General features: G+C 29.0%; 1 protein-coding gene across 2 annotated transcripts in view; it reads right to left on the bottom strand.

Annotated features, from left to right (window-relative positions):
* Positions 1-18741, bottom strand: part of LOC129966099 (kinesin-like protein KIF12) — a 90133-nt gene that overhangs the window by 66738 nt on the left and 4654 nt on the right. The window contains exon 1 of one of the 2 annotated variants that reach the window (XM_056080478.1): positions 7241-7319. The exons of the other annotated variant lie outside the window; for it this stretch is intronic. Coding sequence (XP_055936453.1) covers positions 7241-7299 — 59 coding nt within the window. The 5' untranslated portion in view covers positions 7300-7319. Of the gene's footprint in view, positions 1-7240; positions 7320-18741 lie in introns of those variants that run through there. 2 annotated transcript variants of the gene reach the window in all.

Here is an 18741-nt window from a genome sequence, read left to right as displayed (position 1 = left end):
GAATCACATTGTCAAAGAGTTGATCATTTGCCGATCTGCATTTCCTCATTCATATAAATGTAATGACTTAAATTAATGAAATTCGGCATTTGATACAATAACTATAGTTGTATTTCCATGTCAAATTTTGGTTACAATCGCCAGGAAAAAATGCATTCAAAATTTATATTTGCTTCATAGATTCAACAAAAAATGTTAGATCCATGCCAAGGATCTATATTCCATAACTAATGATAGTTAATGCCATGTAAGTGTTGCCTTATTAAAGGTCCACATTCTTAAGAAGGGGGAGGTAAAACCTTTATCAAAGCCCCTTACCCTTAAGCATGCGAGAAAGTTCCGTTCAGATCACTCCCTATGGTTACTTCAAGTATTTGCAAGAAGAATTTGAAGAAAATCTATTTAATAGTTTTTTATTTCTATAGGCCTCCGAAAAAGAGTTGCTTCCATTTTATTTGTGCAGATTTGTACAAGAAGAGAATAAGTAATTAAACATTATGTTAATGAATATGAAAAAACGTAATATTCTAATGCAGAGAACTTTCATTCTCGAGTTATATTTGCTATTTAATTTAGATTTTAGCTGCTCTGAATTTTTTTTCCTTAAAATAAATTTATTTTCCTATTGCATTTTAAAAAATTATAAATCATATACAGGGTGTCCATAATTAAACGGTTCTGTTTCAAAGCAGTCTACAGACGAAACTATTTTGAAAACATGATCTTTTGCACAGGACATAATAAAGTGATGGGAATTTGTTCGAGCAAATAAAAGAATTAGATCAAAATGTCACCTCCAGAATTTTTTTTAATGAATTATACACTTAGAATATATTTATTGTAGTTTACAAATTTTATTGCAAGAAAACGCGTTCAATATGGTGACCATGTTCTTCAACTACCATCCGGAATCGTGAAATAACATACTTTACAAATGACGGCAATGTGCCTTAGGAAATGCTAGAAGCATGTAATGAAATACTGTCTTTAAGTTGAGAAAGTTTTTGAACTATCACAGATGTTTCAAATGCCCCAAAACCAAAAAGCACATGGACTAAGGTCTGAAAATCAAGAAGGCAATAGAACATTAGAGTGGCGGCTTATGATACATTTTTCTGTGAAATGAATTTTGAGGACGTCCTTATAAAGATTAATATAAAGGGCAGCTGTATCTTGCATAAAATTATCTATAAAAATCCACTGTAAAAATGTCCACTGACCTGCTTGCTGAGATATGGAACAATTTTATTCTGTAAGAACGATACATATCGCTGCCCAATGATCAAGTCAGTTACTGGACTTCTAACACTTAAAAATACAAGTCGAAGGAAAATGATGCAGTAGACCACGATACATTGTTGCTTTTTATGATTGTAACGAAAACTGTAAGATTGGAAGCAAACTTTCTGGATCCCGAATTCGGCAGTTGTGAATCTTCACCGAGCCATCTAAATGAAAGTGCACTTCATCTAACCAGAAGACATTTCTAGGCCGTTTTGAATCAGCTTCAAAGTAAGCAAAATATTGAAATGAAAATCGATGTCGAGACTCAAAATCATGTGGATGCAGCTTCTGCTCAAGTTGAAGCTTATAAGGACAATAACGGAGGACAATAAGGACCCTACACAATCTTCTGGATAGTTAAACAGAGCACATGCAATTCTTCTGCCACATGATGGATAATGGTGGTAACCCATTCGTCGGAAGTTTCGTCCCCTTCCTCTTAAAGCACGGCCTTTTCTGTTGCTTGTGCGGAAACAGGTTTTCTTCTTCTTCCAAAATGAATCTGTTTCTTCAAATTTGGTTATCATTAATAGAATATTTTTAACACTCAATGAACTTTTTCTCATCCCTTTCAAATTCTTAAATTTCCTTAGAGTAATAACTGTGGAATTATCATTTTGGTAAAACAATTTAATTAAGAATGTTCATTGTTGAATGCTCATGACAACATTCTGATTAGCTGCAGCAATAACATTGCAAAAGAAAGTCTAAGTGAAAGTTTAAGTTTTAAAACAGCTGCTCCGTGAAATGGAAGAATTTCTTTTTCTTGCTTGTTTGTTTCTTCTTCTTCTTCGTCCGCTTAAAGTTTTTGTTCGAAATTTAGGTATCGAACGAGTTTTTTCGATTGAATGTAATTATCAAAAGACATCCCATTGGGAGACTTTGTACTTTGCAGTTGCTCGTACATTCGGAACTAAATTTCGTAAGGAAATTTGATTGCCACATGGACGTTTTGTTTTTCTCGGTTTAACTGTGAAAGTGGCTGTTTTTTATTTTTGTGTTTGAGGAAGTACGTACCGACAGACAAACGTGTGGTATATGTTGTTCCCAAATTTGACACAGATCTACATTGTAGATGCTAAATATGTATACCAAGTTATATTCACCTACATATATCATTACGTAATCATCGTATTCAGTTGTACTCGGACAGCCAGAAGCACGTATTTTCTTTGAATGAATTTGGTTCACAATTTGACAGAAAGTTTCAAATTCGGTGTGAAGACCATATATCAAATTGCATTCTTCTAGTTCAAGCTTATTTTGAATTACCTTGTTTACAAACATAATCGCAAAAATGTGTTTTTCTCGGAATCAGATAGATCTGAAACTTGGAGATACATCGAAATCTCGTACCCGAATTTTATGATGATGACAATACTTTATCTCCATGTATTTCGAATACGAGAAAATAACAAGAATAGATAAAAAGTCAATAATTTCATAGATTCTATTCCAAATTTTTGTGGAAAGAATATACTAAATTTTATTCCTTTAACATGTTACGTGTTTATTTTATCGTTTTTATCCCTTTAGTAGGAATATTTACTCAGAAACGAAATACTCATTGGCTCTAGTAGAAGATTTGCTATTTCAAATGCTTTACATGGGCATTGTAAAGATGCCTCCGAACAGATGTCTTGAGTAATAATTAATTTAATTAATTAATTCTTAAAAATTAATTAATTGAACAATATCTAGGAACGCGTAAATATATTATATGTTACTTACTTAATATGCGCACCAAACACATTTTTATTACAACTTTTAACCATTTGCCAATTAAAGGGTTATAGAAAAATATAATTCCGAAAAAAAAATTTTTATCCCAATAGGCGAAAGCGTGGATCAATTATCAAATATTACTGCCGGATTTTTAGATAATTACATTTCTTTCTGTCCTTTTTCTATGCGAAAAAGAATGAAAAAAAGATCAACCTAACAAGATATTTTTTTCTTTTATTTCTTTTGACTTAGTATGATATTCATTGCATTTATTTATTTGCACGTTGCCATTTATGTCTTATAAAATTATACAAGCATTACTAACCGATACAGTCATTTATTAATTTATATATATTTCGTTCAGAGAAAATATTAAAAATAATTTTGAATATTTTAAGACGGATTTAATGCATACAGGTCGAAAATTTCTTTTCTAGGAAAAAATCGCTTTTTCGAAATACAAAGATACATTTTTTTATTTAGAAATATACAAAATAACAGAAGAGAAAATATGAAATTTTTCATGTTTGATATTGTGTATCACAATGGTCCCAAGAACTCGCCTTATCAGAAAAAATAAACTTTTTTAGATTGTCTCACAATATTGATTTAAATAATATATATTGAATATGCGATTCTATATCCTCAAAAACGAATATCCTTACTGGGGATAAGCAACTCAACTCCCATAAACGAGATCATTCGACGTCGATTTTAAAAATTTGATCTGCATTTATGATTGTGTAGATAAATAGTTGTATCTTAAACAAAACTTCATTTTTTAATACCCATATATGGCATGGTAATTTTATACAAACCTTACAATCGTTTTTCTAATGTCTTAATAATGCATTTTTAAATAAATGTCTTGAGTACGTGTTTCTCTAAGAAATTATGCATTAATTTTTAATAACTCATTTTATTTCAGCTTTACTTTCTTATAGATTTTGAAAGAAATATGTAGATTATTATGTTCTATAATCTTAAAATATGTATAGTGGTGACGACAATTTTTACATTAAAAGTAATTATAATAAATTCTAACATACTCAAGAATAAGACAGATAACATAGTATGGTGATTTTAAGTAACTAAATATTTTTTTTAAATTTTAGACATTTAATATTTTACAGTTTTTTTTTTTCTAATACTACATTTTTTTACAGAATTCATGATTCATGTTTTTGAAGTTCACATTTAAAAAGAATATAAAATTAACACACACTATATATATGAATTCGTTAAAAATCAAAAGATGAAAGCGTTCTTTTCTTTTCAAATAATTTATAACACAATGCAAGCATTTGCAAGTGCTTAGTACTTAAATACGCATTCTGCACATAATAATATTAATTTTGCCTTTAAACGTTATATTTAGTCCAAAAAATGCATCCCAGATATCAAAATGATAAGAAAAATTGAATTGTTCTCATTTTGGGGGAATACTTATGGTGTCCATAGCACAATAATTAATATATTACGAGTTATTTTATTACAATAGTTTTTTAATTGCATTTTATTGATAACCACTAAACAAACAGAAAATGAAGACAGGACAAAAACAAAATTATATTTTAAAACAGTAAGGGTAAGTATACTAATTCATATCAATAGTTTGTAAGCAATTTATTTGTTTTAAAAATAAAAAGTATTATAATGATTCTATTACTAGCTCATATGGTAAACAAAATTTAAAAAAAAAAATCATATTTAAACAAGTACAGAAATGAAATTAGTTCATTTTTTAAGATTTAATGTATTTAATTATCATACATAAAATTATTAAATAAGAAAATTATGTCAAGAAATTTCATGCCGAGTAAATTTACAAAAAATTTAAATATTTCAAATAATTCATGAAGTCAAGACAAACTTTATTGAACTGAATGTTAAGACGAGTCATTTGTTAAACATTATTTGCTACTCTGATAATTTTTCAATCAACGACATTTAAGATATAAAACTTAAGATTTCTGTCATAATTCTTACCATTTCAGCTCTACTCCTTCATTTATTGTGTTATACTCTAAGAATTTTCTTAGGGAATTTTCTTTTACATTTGTGTCTTAATTTTACATTGTGATGATTTTTTTGATAGAATGGGACTATCTGAAAATGGTTTCACATTAAATGAGCTGAAATTTGAATGTCTCATATGTTTGATCATCTCATGATTCTTGGTTCTGAAAGTAATCGCATTTTTTAAAATTAACAAAATAATAGAAAAAGATTTAAATAGAATGTTGTACCTTTTAAAGAATAATTGAAAATCAATAATTATAAATTAATAAAAGACGTACGGCCATGTAACTTTCATTAATCTTAGCATGAACCTAAACATAGATGTAGCAAATACTACATCAATAAATTACCACTGTACATTCAAATAAGATTACATTATTCCATATAAAATTGGGAAAGTTTAATTCTATAAAAGATAATTTTTAAACGAAATCTTTTTTTCTAAAACTTTTGATGAAAAAGTATTTATTTGTGATTGAAAAACGGCACGATCTCTGCGACATTCTTCAATCTGGCATAAAACATAATAAAACTGGAACAATCCCTTTCTTCCACTAATTTTATAATTGATGCTCACTAAATAATCTTTCTGAAAATGAATTATTCTTCAAAAACAAATGAATGTTTAATTTACTGTGTTTTTCTTCTACCTGATGTTTATAACCACTGGCTCGAATAATACATAATTTTCCTTTTTACCAGGATCACAAAAAAAAATGAATAAAAAGAAAGAAGGAGCACTAAATCTATCTAATAGTTATAAACATGACTTGATAAATTGATTCTTGAAATCAATTTCATCTTGTTTAGTTTTGAAAACACAGAAGATAGTTAACACACTGATTATCAATCAGGAGATAATATGCTATTTTATATTTCTTTAGAATAGCATTAAGATTGAAATTCATAATTAGCAGCTTCTGAAATAAAGATTATAATTGCTTTTATGAGCAAAACCATACTAATATATTATTGCATTCAGCTCTCATGAAAACTGCTCATTTCTTTCACATTCGTAGGTTTTATGATACCACTTTTTTTTAAATCTGATATTAAATATCTTTTCAACTTTTCATTTTTTATTCAATACTAATAGTCATGATTTGTTAGATCAATATTTAAAGAACTATTAAAATTTTGAGAGATGTGTAAAAGATTCAAATATTATATAATAAAAAAAGAATATCAGATTTCCATTAAGAGCCATTAAATATTTTTGCATGTCATTATTTTTTGCGAATGAAAAGAAGTAGCTTTTATTTAAAATAAATGTCTCTCTTATCTTAAAAATATCTATTACTTAATAGTAATTAAATTAAATTTCAAAGATAATAATTCCTTATTTAGTCATATTATTTGTCTACTTAAACGACAAAATCTACCTATGCAAAATTCCCTTACAAATTTTTCCATGCAAATAATATTTATTTATTTTCAGAATCCTGCAAAAGATGGATCATTGGAAGCTTTTTTTCCCCTTAATTTGAAAGTTAATCAAAAACTAAGTAATAATATTTAAAAAATGTTATTATTTAATAAATTAATTGAAATTTTGATTTAGCCTCAGAAATTACGACTTTATTAAGTTCACAGAATAAGTAAAAGCACAACTAAACTAAAAATAATTAAAAATTATAAGAAATTTTGATATATTTTATATTAAATTAGCTTTTACGAAAACTCTGATAAAAAATTGAATTTAATATTTCATCTCCGAAAATGTTTCATTAAATAAAATCAAAATCTATTTTTTAATGAAACATTTTGAAATTTAAAATTATTTTGATAGTTGAACTAATTTGCTTCAGATATCCTTAAAAAATTGATATAAGATCTATAATGTTTTTGAAAAATAATTAATTCTAGTAGCGCAGGTTTTAAACAAAGCGGTTATTAAATCTTTTCCATACAAAAACAATAATCATCGAATTATTTAAAAATTTTATCTTTTATTTTATTTTATTTTTATATTTCGCCTGTTTGATTTTTCAAATTATTCTCTTAAAAATTTCTAAATATTAGCAATTTAATGACAAAAAATGTATAGAAAAATATAATTATCATAATCATTTCTCTGTTATGAAATTTGCATCTATCGTTAAATTAATATATTTTTAAAATCAGAGTTAAATTTCTTTTCTCTAACTGAAGAACTCTTGTCTTGGGGAGAAAAAAAATCTCAGAAACAGTTCACTCAAAGTTCACTTACCCGTAAGAAGATGAGTATCTGCTGTAAATTTTTTTCAAAGGTGGTCTCCTTTTCCTCATACGGGGAAACCACTTTCTGGTAGCAGCCATGACCGTACCGAATATGCCCCTCGAAGAGTTTACCACCAACTGCCAATTATTCTCAATCAGTGGGACTCTGTGAGAATCCTTGATGTTACCCCAATTCTATCTCGGATGGTTACTGTCGTCGCATAATCTACTTCCATTCAAGAGCCTTGACAAGAGACCGCCATAATAGTGGCAGAGAGGAAAAAAAATGCCATCATCCACGTAGTAGTCCAGTTTATTAATCTAGCTGAGTGGGTTCGCGCTGTTCGCCATGATTCCCAGAGGAGTACTTCGGTTCATGTTGATTATCCTGGGGTCCTATCTTGCCAGGAAAGAAGGCGTAAGTTTTTGCTGGATATTGTCCTGGTGGTGGTGTTTTTCTTTTGTATTTTGTGGGGTTTTTTTCTACTTGAGTGGAAGTTTTGTTTTGTGGTTTGGCCTTGACGGTCTCGTGGAATATTGAATATTGTCTGGGGGCGCTGGCTGTCTGGTTATGGAATGCAAGTTCAATTAATCATTGGCGGGATAAAGCTATCATCGTCATTCTTCAATGAATCAAAGTAGGTCACTGGATTACTTAATGCTGGGTAAAAGTACTGGCTTGGCGCAGATTGTGTTGGCGGAGAATCTGCTTTCTTTGGAAAGGAAAGGAGTGTTGATATTTGAGTAAGTGTTGTATAATGAAATCTTAGAAGAAATTCACTGAAAAAAATAATGAAATGAAAAATGTTATTTTTCATTTATATTCTCGATCAGAGTTTTCTAAACTGTGGTATGTTTACTCCAGGAGGCAAGCGATGAACCAATCAAGGATGTGCTAAAGTATTGTTGCTAATGGCGGAAAACATAAAACAGATGGCATTAATAATTTAAAAAGGATAAACTTTAATCCCCCGGGTTAACAAAAAAAACCCTCTAAATTTATGCAAATCAAGAAGATACTGGCTAACTGTAGAGATAAAATATTTAATATCTTTCACAAATGCAAAATTTATAGTAACAATAATTCGCCTTCTTCATATACTGATGACAAATATCACAATAAGCTTTAAGCAGCTCCAGATATATAATTATATCTGCCTTCATTTAAACTTAATTTTGTAAAAACTCAGCTCTGTAAAACAGATTCAATAAGTGCGTCAAAATTTTTTTCCATTAGAGTAGTAAACTATCACGATTAGAAGTTATTAGTTTTCCTCATATGTAAACGAGTAATAATTTCTGTCCTATATTGATTTATTACGAACAGGAACTTATATTATCATAAAAAGTGGAATAAAATGTAAAATTAAAAATAAATCTAATAAGTGTTATTATTTTAACTCTTATCATTTGATTCATGCTAATTTAAATCCTCAGTATTGTTTCCAAAAAAAAACTTTTTATGAAGCATTAACATTACTGTATACCCCCTAGACCTATAAACGTGAAGATTTTCACTCATTGAGGAAAGGAGATAAAACGATTATTATGAAAAGACTAAGTTACGTAAAGTTCACAAATAATGATGATGATAATCTCACATAACAGATTCTGGGAAAATTTCATTAAGCCTCTTGTAAAAAAAATTCAAATAATCATTTAGTATTTCGTTTTGATGTAAGTAGTCATTATCCTGATAAAATTATATCAGTTGTTATGGTCATTGAAAACGACCTGTTGATGTCCACTAGTAAATTTCATATGTAGCTGAATCCTCAACTTATATTTAAAAATTAATTAAAGATAATCGTTCATTAATTATTAAATTTCCAATTAAATTAGTTTTAGTAGAAAAATGGATTGTCGGTATTCATTTCCTTAATTTATATGGATTTATTGATTTCTTTGAGAGACTAACTTATTTTTCAATAAGAGACAATAACTTTTTGTATTTTGATTTTAGTAATTAAAGTGTTCGTGGAGTTGCTTTTTGTACTTTTCAACCGTAATCAACCGTTCATTTGTTATTTCATGCTTCTTAAAGAAAATGTGCATGGCAATTTGAAAATCGCTGGATTAAAAGTCTTAATCATATAGATAATATAAACAGGAAAAATAAGAAATACAGAATTCTCCTCTGCTTATAAGTATACATTAAAGTACATAGTCTAGAATTTTGAAACGCCTCAGTGACAGTTAAATCAATGAAATAAAAATAATCTACATTATCGCACGATAGATTTAAATGAACATATCTTATTTTTAGCTGCATGCGTCCACTCAGAACTGAAATGCTATGCCGACTTCCCTGTTAGGTGTCTAGTAAATTTTAAGATTTATTTCGCAAGATTTTGATGCCTGTTATATAAGCCTGATTCCATAAAATATTTGTATAAATTTCTTATCTTTATTTATATTTTCGTTTAACCCATGAATGGTCTAATGGGATGAGGCATAGCTTCATTGAAGCCCAGGAATTAAAGGAAGAAAATTATGTGTTTTATCCTTTAACTGCTTCTTCATAACTTTATCTAAAAATCAGGAAATGAAATACATTTTAGCAATGAATTTCATGCTATGTGTTGTTTGGCTGTAGGAAGTATTTCTGATCTTCTCCCATCTGTGTCGAACTTCAACCTCAGACTATAACTAAGCTCTCAAAGGATGTTCTGACAAACAGAAGATATCGCACTTGCTCTTTATCACGAGTCCTTAAACTCATCTGTATGGTGAGATATGCTAAGTCAAGAGAAACTAGATCCACCATCATTTCTCATTGTTCTTATTTGAATAATCAAAATTGTGAGGGCGCTGCTGATGATGAGAATGAGAAAACGAACTGAAGGGAAGAGGGTGGAGGGATGGAACCGCGGAAGAGACGATGCCCAGAGAGGATTCATGTTTGGAGCTCGATGATGTTCTTGTATTAAATTCGGTTATATTGTTCTTGTTTGTTATGTATTGTCCTAAGTAAATGCCAATTAAATGTTGTTAAAAAATTAAATTTGGTGTCATACTAATTATTCTAGTTTACACTTACTAATGAAAAGGGCAGTCTTCGCCTCACTTATTCTTCCAGATGAGAAATCGAAATTGAGAAACCTCGGCATCGCCGACAAAAATAACAATTATTCATTTGACAGTTCTGGAAACATGGCTTGTCAAATCGTAGGAAAAATGTTTTCTTTTTTTACTAAGTAAGGTTTTTTCTAAAACGAATTCCTGCTTCAATCATTATTAATCCTCTCATTGAGGCAGTCATCAACAATGTTATCAAAGTGGCATATTACGTTCATGTTTACGAAGGCATATTACTTGATGGCACATTACGTTTTCATGATGGAGGAGTAAGAGTAAGACTCAACTAAAAGAGCATTCAAATTCCTTCAAATATTAATATTTATTTTTCAATTTTATTATTTTATTATTTATTTATTTATTATAGTATTAATTCTATTAAATCTTATGCAGAAGTTTTTCTTTTTACTGGATAGGATTCTTTTATTTTATCTTGCTGCTTCAAATTGTAAAATATTTAATTCAATATTTGAATTGAACGACAACCCCATCTATATTTTTTTTTTACTTAGCTTTTTTTTTATTTTAATTTAATACTCTGCGGCAACCTGAAGTGATATAGCTAACCATTGAATTTAATCTTAACTTTGAAAATACGGATTGTAATGCAAAATTGAAATATCTTTTTAATTCAATAAATAGTTAGTATTTTACTATTTTTATATATTTCTTTATTTTTCATCAACTTCCATATTTTTTTCATTATTTGAATATTTTTTTAATTTAAAAGGCGTTATTGAATTTGTTGCTATTTGTTTAAATTAGCTTTTAGATATTTTCAGAAACCGTCGATTATCCTCGAACAGATTATCCACTTTGTGAACTTCGTGATTGTTAATCCCAAAATGCTTCTAAAAAAACTTCAATAAGAATTTTTAAAAGCAGTATTTTAACTCAAAAAAAGCGATTATTTTGCAAAAAGATAAGTACAAATATCTACTCTTTATTAATTCGTCTTTGTATGCAAAGAGCTTCTATTGTAGATGAAAATCGTTCGAAATTATCTTCCTGCTGATTTGTATCTTGTTTTCTCCATTTTGAGGATTACACGGAGCATTTGATGATCTGCGATGATTGCGTCATCCATTTTACGGATGATTAGAAGTTTACTGCAATCGAATTTAATAAATAGAAACGAAATATGAATCGTCAATCAGAATTATGAAAATGACAAAACATTTGATTGATACATCTGGCATTTATTGAATATTCCCAGAAGAACGATCAAATAATTATTTTGAAAAGTGTTAGCAAATAATTTTAACAGTGGAATATTAAACTAAATAATCTCACAGTTAAAAGTTAAAGTTACAGTTATCACAGTTAAAATAAATTTATAAATGCGTTGAATTCATTGATTTGCAGCTGAAATTAAATTTAATTGTATTCTATCTACATAATCCCAGGTTTTCTAAATATGCTCAAAAATAGTTATAAGCACACACTACACATTTCCCTATAAAAATATTAAATAAACTACAAACAAAAAATGTCCATAAATAGGTCGCATATCAGATGAAGCAGATATCCAAGCAAACAAAATTCAAACGATGTTTTATCCTATTTTACATGATCGTTCATTCTCACTTCATGATTATTCAGCGGCTGTTTCTCTCTGTTAATGTAGGACGTTCTATCGAGGGAGCAATTTTATGACCGTGGTGCCCCCCTGCCGCACAGGAATTGTCAGGTGTAACTGAGAAAAGAGATACGATAAATGTGCTCTAGATACGTGACTGTGCGTAAATTATTCTTCCTGATGCCTTTTTGTATAACACATAGAAATAGTCAATCCTTTTAATGGAATTGAATATATGCAGAGCGAAATTGTGAGCTTTATGACACATACTTTTGTGGAATACAAAATACCCAGTGCCCCTCCACTATTTGGATATAATTTTTACTGTGATCAAGGCATATTCTCCAGGAAACAAGGGAAGTATCCGAAATTATTGCATTATCCAGCAATTAAATCAAAGCCAAATATAAAAATAATAAAGGAAATTTTCTTCTTTTTAAATTTTTTTTATACATTTTCATTTATTTTGTCTCATATTTGCAACAATAGGGTTTTGGATTCGGTTTTTAACTGACTTCCTCCTAATCTAGGACAGAGATGGCGAACCACTGGTACGCGTGCCATTGATGGCACAGGGCACAATATTTTGGGCACACCACCGATCAAAATGGTTTGCATTTTAGTTCAAAATAACAAAGTTCAATATGAAGTATTACAAATAAACGCGAGTGTTCCCATTCCATTTAAAAAAGGGCACAGATATTTGTACGACTGTTAAAAATTCGCTTTCTGAGAAAGAAATTGATTTGAAAAGAATTATTTCAGTAATTGATGGTGCTTCAAATATGGTGGGCAAAAAAATGGTTTCATTAGTTTATTTCAAACAGATGTAGGACATTCGATTCTTGAACTCCGCTGCATTATTCACCAAAAAGCCTTGTGTTCTAAGAGTGATTTAACATCTCTTGATAATGTAATTGGCGTTAGCCACAAAAATAGTCAACATCATATCGTCGCTGGCTTTAAATAAGCGAAAGTTTGAGGCTTTGTTGGATGAAATCAACTCGGTGCATAATGGCTTATTAATGCATAAAAATGTTCGCTGGTGAGCCGTGGGAACATACTTCAAAAATTTGTTGACTGCTTGGAAAAAATCAGACTGTTTCTGCAAAATGCGGGGGAAATTGAACAATATCCACAGTTTTTGGATGTTATGTGGCTCTCAAAATTGATTCTTTTATAGACATGCGCCAACATTTCAATTGAACATAAAGCTTCAAGGCACAAATAAAACAATTATCGTAATGAAGGATCTCATTCGCGCTTTTGGATTGCATGTTTTAGGAACGATACTATTAAAAAAAAACTACAAGTACTTCCTTAATTTGAAGAAAAAATGTATCAAAGATTTAGATATACATGACAATCAGAAGAAGAAAAAGTTATTGAAGTATTTATTTTCGTAATTGATTCGTCATTCAAGGAATTTACAACCAGATTTTATCAGTCCGAAGAATTATCGGAAACGCTTAAGTTTATTATGAACCCTGATGTGATTTTATTTGATAAACTGAACTTGTCCAATTCGATTAGTTGCAAATGGAAGAATTTGAAATGCAACTGATTGATTACCAGTCTAGTTCAATATGGATTCAAAAATTTATTGAAACAATTAAAATTGTGGAATTGATTGAAACAGAAAGATTAACAAGCAATATATGTAAAAATGCCAGTAACGAAATTTTGAAAACATGGAATTCGATTCCAGTCACATTTAACTGTTTGGAGAAGCTGGCTCATGCTATTTTTACCATATTTTCATCTACCTATGCCTGTGAGTCATTATTTACAGAGATGAATAACATTAAAGACTCTTAGAAACCGTTTGGCATATGACTCCAATTCAGCATGCATTCTGCCAAAAGTAACAACTTGCAATCCTAATATAAGTTATTTATCATCTAATCTGCAACAAAAGAAGTCACACTAATGTTACTTTAATTTGAATTACACTTATAACTGAAACCTTTACTTCTACACAGTGAAAAATGTGTTTTTTTCCTTCTAAATCAAGAGTTTTGAGTTGTTAGTATTTAATTTTATTATTTTCCCAATAATCACAAGTCAAAATTATTTGACGGCACATCTATACCTCATTAAGCATTTCTTAAGAAAAAATGGTACGTTGATCCATAAAGGTTCTCCACCCCGATCTAGGGTATGAATTTTTCGCACTTCTATATTCTAGATTACAAAACGTTAATTTGATATTTTCTGAGATCAATTAACCAATTAATTTAATTAAATTTTGATACTAAACTGGTAGTATAAGCTGGTACTAAAATTTGAAAAAATAAATTTCAGAAATCCGTAAAATTGTCAAAAAGAAAAAAAACAACTTTAGAAAAAAATTGGTTTATTTCAAAATATTAATTATAGTAAAATATATTCATAAAAACTAAAGCAGAAGCACGAATTTATGAAAAATATAAAGGCTTTTGCAACCAATAAATCTTTTATACTTTAAAGCAAATTAATTACAGAAGAAAACTTTGATTGATTTTGTAATTTTGAAGTAAGGACTGGAAGTGAAATGAAGTTTTATTTCTTGCAATATAGCCTTGTTTACCATAATGAAGTATAAATTAAAGAAAAAATTGGTTGAAATAATTTTATATTTTAATTATTTAACTTGTACTCAGTATACTAGACAAAGTGTTATTTTAACAATTGTTAGGACAATTCGAGTCAAAGCATGATAATCAGAATCATACATGGAATTCAGATTTGAAATGTTTCTGGTTTAATAAAAAAAGGCAAAAATTTATATTGTCCCGATACAATAAAAATCGTCCGATTTTAGATAAAAGGGGCCACTTTTTTTTAATTAAGCACGATTACCATATTTTAAACGTTGAAAAATTTGAGGAGTGGATTGAATTTGTAAACGTAATTTTTTTAAAATCTAAATACTGTTTCATTATTACGTATTTTTCCCCTATAAAATTTGGGGGATTAACTTGCAGGATAAATAGTCGAATTTTGGGACTGGCCTAGCAAATTCGGTACGTCTGGTTATTTTAGTGATAATTCCAAAGCATTACACTAGTAAGAATCACGAATTCAGAATAGATCATTCTTATATAAATGCAGTCATTTATTCCTGATAAGTTCATATATTTTTCGTTTAGGATACTTTCTGCTGAAAAACAGTTTTGCCATGCAAACTGAAGAAAAATTAATCTTTGTAAATATAAATGAATTATATGATCTCATTTTGATTTTATGATAGTTCTAAATGCTATATTAATTTTAATTTCAAATGTTGCACTAGCAGGAATCTGGAATGGATCATCATTTATAATACAAAATAAAATTTCCTTCCGTTTATATATCAAATCTGCTTTTCAACAGAAATTATTTTAAAAGAAAAAAATATGAGAGCATCAGAAATAAATGACTTTATTCAGATAAGAAATGATTTATCTCTTTCACATGACCATTATTGTTTGTGAATTAGTTTTTTTATTAAAGATTCTATCTAAATTAATGAAAGCAAGCGTTTGAGTGAGTGTTTTCTGAGTCCATGTGAATCTATCACACTTGCTATCAGAAAATTTGGCACATATGCTATCAGAATACTGGTTCAATGTAATTTGAAAACCTAATTTTAGAAGTTTATATAGAAAATGTTTGTTAATGTTTTGTGTGATTTTCCACAAATATTTGCCAGTAATATCGTTTCGGATGAAAGCAGAAATAAAAAATGCACCGTCGGATAGAACAAGCAATTGTCGCTCTAATGAAGTTTGTCTTCAACTTTGCAAAATAAATAAATTGATTGTTATTATAATACAAGTCCTTAGCTTTACGAACCCTTCAAAGAATTTTTGTACTAAATAAGTTCAAGTAGTTCTTTTAGAATTAATTGTCAATTTTTAAATCATACTTTAAAAATTCGGATCTCTTTATGTTAAAAGAAATTAAATTTTTGTCTCATTAATAATGTGCAAAACACGAGTAACATTTATTCATACTTTGAAGAAGAGTATTAACGACAGAAAATAATAAATATTGTCATTAATCAGAAAAGAATTTGAGATAATCTGCTAAACTTTAAGCAGAATGGTACAAGAGTAGCATATTTTTAGAAAAAGATCATTGTATCATTAGAAAATCTATCTGAGTAGCTTTAGCTGTAAGTCGGTTTCAATACACCCTTCTCTAAAATATTGAATTCTTAATTCTACCTAACCTCTTTTTTTATTTTCTAATTTCTTTCTTTCTTTCTTTTTTCACTTTTCTTTCATTGTTAAGAAAATGTATATAGGTCGGTCTGGAAAGTCATTTGCAAAGTTTAAGTTTAGTTTAGTTTAGTTATATTAACGTCCCGTTGTAAAGCAACAAAAAGGCTATTTTGGGACGGACCTATTAATTTCGAACCGTGATCAGATGACGAGGACGACACCTGAGCTAGCAGTGGGAGTACATTGCAAAGTTTAAGAAAAGGGAATTGGCATAATGTAATATTTTAGCAGGAGAAAAGACAGCCGAAAATCAAAAGAGAAACCACTTTCTCTTTGGATCCACCAATCTTTATAAATGATTTAAGAAATAAAAACTTATACCAGATAACATGCAGCACAATATTTTGATGGAATACAAATTTACAATGGCTAAAGAAAATTTTTGCTAGAATAAATTATATAAAAGTAATCAGTTCCACAATGAAGTTTATTGTATTTAATTCGAAAGATGGTTGAATTTTAAGATGCTGTTTATTCATTTCATTTATAGTTTCTGAAGTTGAATTGAAGCGTTTATTGATAATAAGCAAGTGTATGTTAAAGTGTTTATTGATAATAAGCAAGTGTATGTTAAAGTGTTTATTGATAATAAGCAAGTGTATGTTAAAGTGTTTATTGATAATAAGCAAGTGTATGTTAAAGTGTTTATTGATAATAAGCAAGCGGTATGCGTGAATGGTACGACTTCAGTTTCAGATATGTGCAAATGGGCATAGTTGCTTGCAAATTCTTCTGTTATGCAAGTAATTAACTATGCTTTAATTACCCATTAAATGAGTTTGGGCTTTTATTAAAGTATTAACATCCCTTCTTAAATGTTAACTTTCAAAGAAATTGAGTTACATTTGCTTCCATTTACGCCCTTCTAACTATTAGTGCGAATTCAGCCAATGTCATAAAATCCAAGCATTGTGCTAAAATCAGTTCATAAAAAGAAATGAATGAAATTTAGTTCCCCGATTGGAATATATATAGAAACCAGTAGGCTTACCTGCTTTATTAATTACTCATTAAAATATTTCAATTAGGGATTGCAATACCGGGATACCGAATACCGGTATTTTGAGCCATTTGTACAATTTTGTAATACATGTATTCACAAGTTTAAATACCGGTTTTTCGGTATTTACTAGAAATTTTTTAAATTGTCTCCACTATATGTTCAGGGATCACCACCATAGCAAAATAGTATACGTTTTTGTTTTTATGTCTCCCTATCGGGTGAAATTAATTAGCTAATTAATGACTTAATTGCTTAAATCTAAATTAGTGAAACATGGATTATCCCTGAAAGAAGATATTGTATCCATAACGACTATTGGAGCAACAGTTATGAAAAAAGTTGGAAAGTTGATTGGTGCTATGCTCATGGAATTCAGTTAGGAGTAATAGATGCATTATACCAAAAAAAAATAAAGAACAGAAGAATCCAAATACTGTGGATATAGAAACTTCGGATTCCAACTTTGAAGAGATTGAGAGTGATATTGGCAATGAAGATAATGACAATGTAATTGTTGAAGAAAATATTGCTAATGAGGAGGAAATATTAACCCATCAAGAATTGCTTAATATAATTTATAAAGTTCGAAAAATTGTTAAGATATTTAAACGTTCCCCTACAAAAAATGCCATATTACAAAAATATATACTAACTGAAAATAAAACAGAATATATGTTAATAATAGATTCTAAGACACGTTGGAACAGTTTACTCCTAATGATGGACCGATTTTTGAAATTTAGAAATCCAATCCAAAATACAATAATCGACTTAAACCTGTGAATTAATTCTTAAGATAGTAAATTCGACTTAATATACAGAACTATATCAGTTCTACTTCCAATAGAAGACTATATATAGACTATAGAGACATTATGTCGGAGAGATTTTAATTTATTAACAGCTAATTCAACAATAAATTTCATGTTGCAGTCGTGAAAGAACAACACACATCACTTTTTGAAGAATTATATATTACATTTAAATATCGCACAGAAGAAAGGCATACCAAAATGGAAAATGTCTTACGGCATTTACATAATTATAATGATTTTAAAAATGAAAATGAAAAAGAAGAAAAGAAAATAATCAATTCAAATCTGATTAAGTTTATAGTAAATTTTTTTAAAATTTTTTTACCCACAAATCTATCCACATTGAGAAGAATTCGGTTCAGTTATCGAATAGTATGATGACACTAATGTCGATAGTGAAAAGGAATTGTCTCTTGAACAAAAATTAGAATTCGCGATAAATTAAAAAAAATTCAATGATACAAAATACAATACAGAAATCAGCTATATCCAAAACCATCCGACGAGAAATCGATTTATTTGAAGATGAGGGATTTAGAGGTAAATACTTGAAAAAAGTATATCGCGCATTGCTAACAGTATCACTAACTAGCGTAGATGTCGAAAGAGCGTTTTCGAAGCTGGTAATTACTTTTCGGGCTTAATGACAGTACAATGGATGCATTATGTTTTTTAAGATCACATTTCAAAAATTTGTAATAGTACCACAGGCTGAATAGTGATATTTACATTTTTTTGTGATTTAAATAAATAAGTTGTTTCTTTACCTTTTTTGTGATTCTTTATATA

The sequence above is a fragment of the Argiope bruennichi genome, chromosome 4 (genome assembly GCF_947563725.1).
Source record: "Argiope bruennichi chromosome 4, qqArgBrue1.1, whole genome shotgun sequence".
Lineage (NCBI taxonomy): Eukaryota > Metazoa > Arthropoda > Arachnida > Araneae > Araneidae > Argiope > Argiope bruennichi.
The sequence above is the reverse complement of the archived record's forward strand: the minus strand, read 5'-3'. Positions and strand labels throughout refer to the sequence as shown.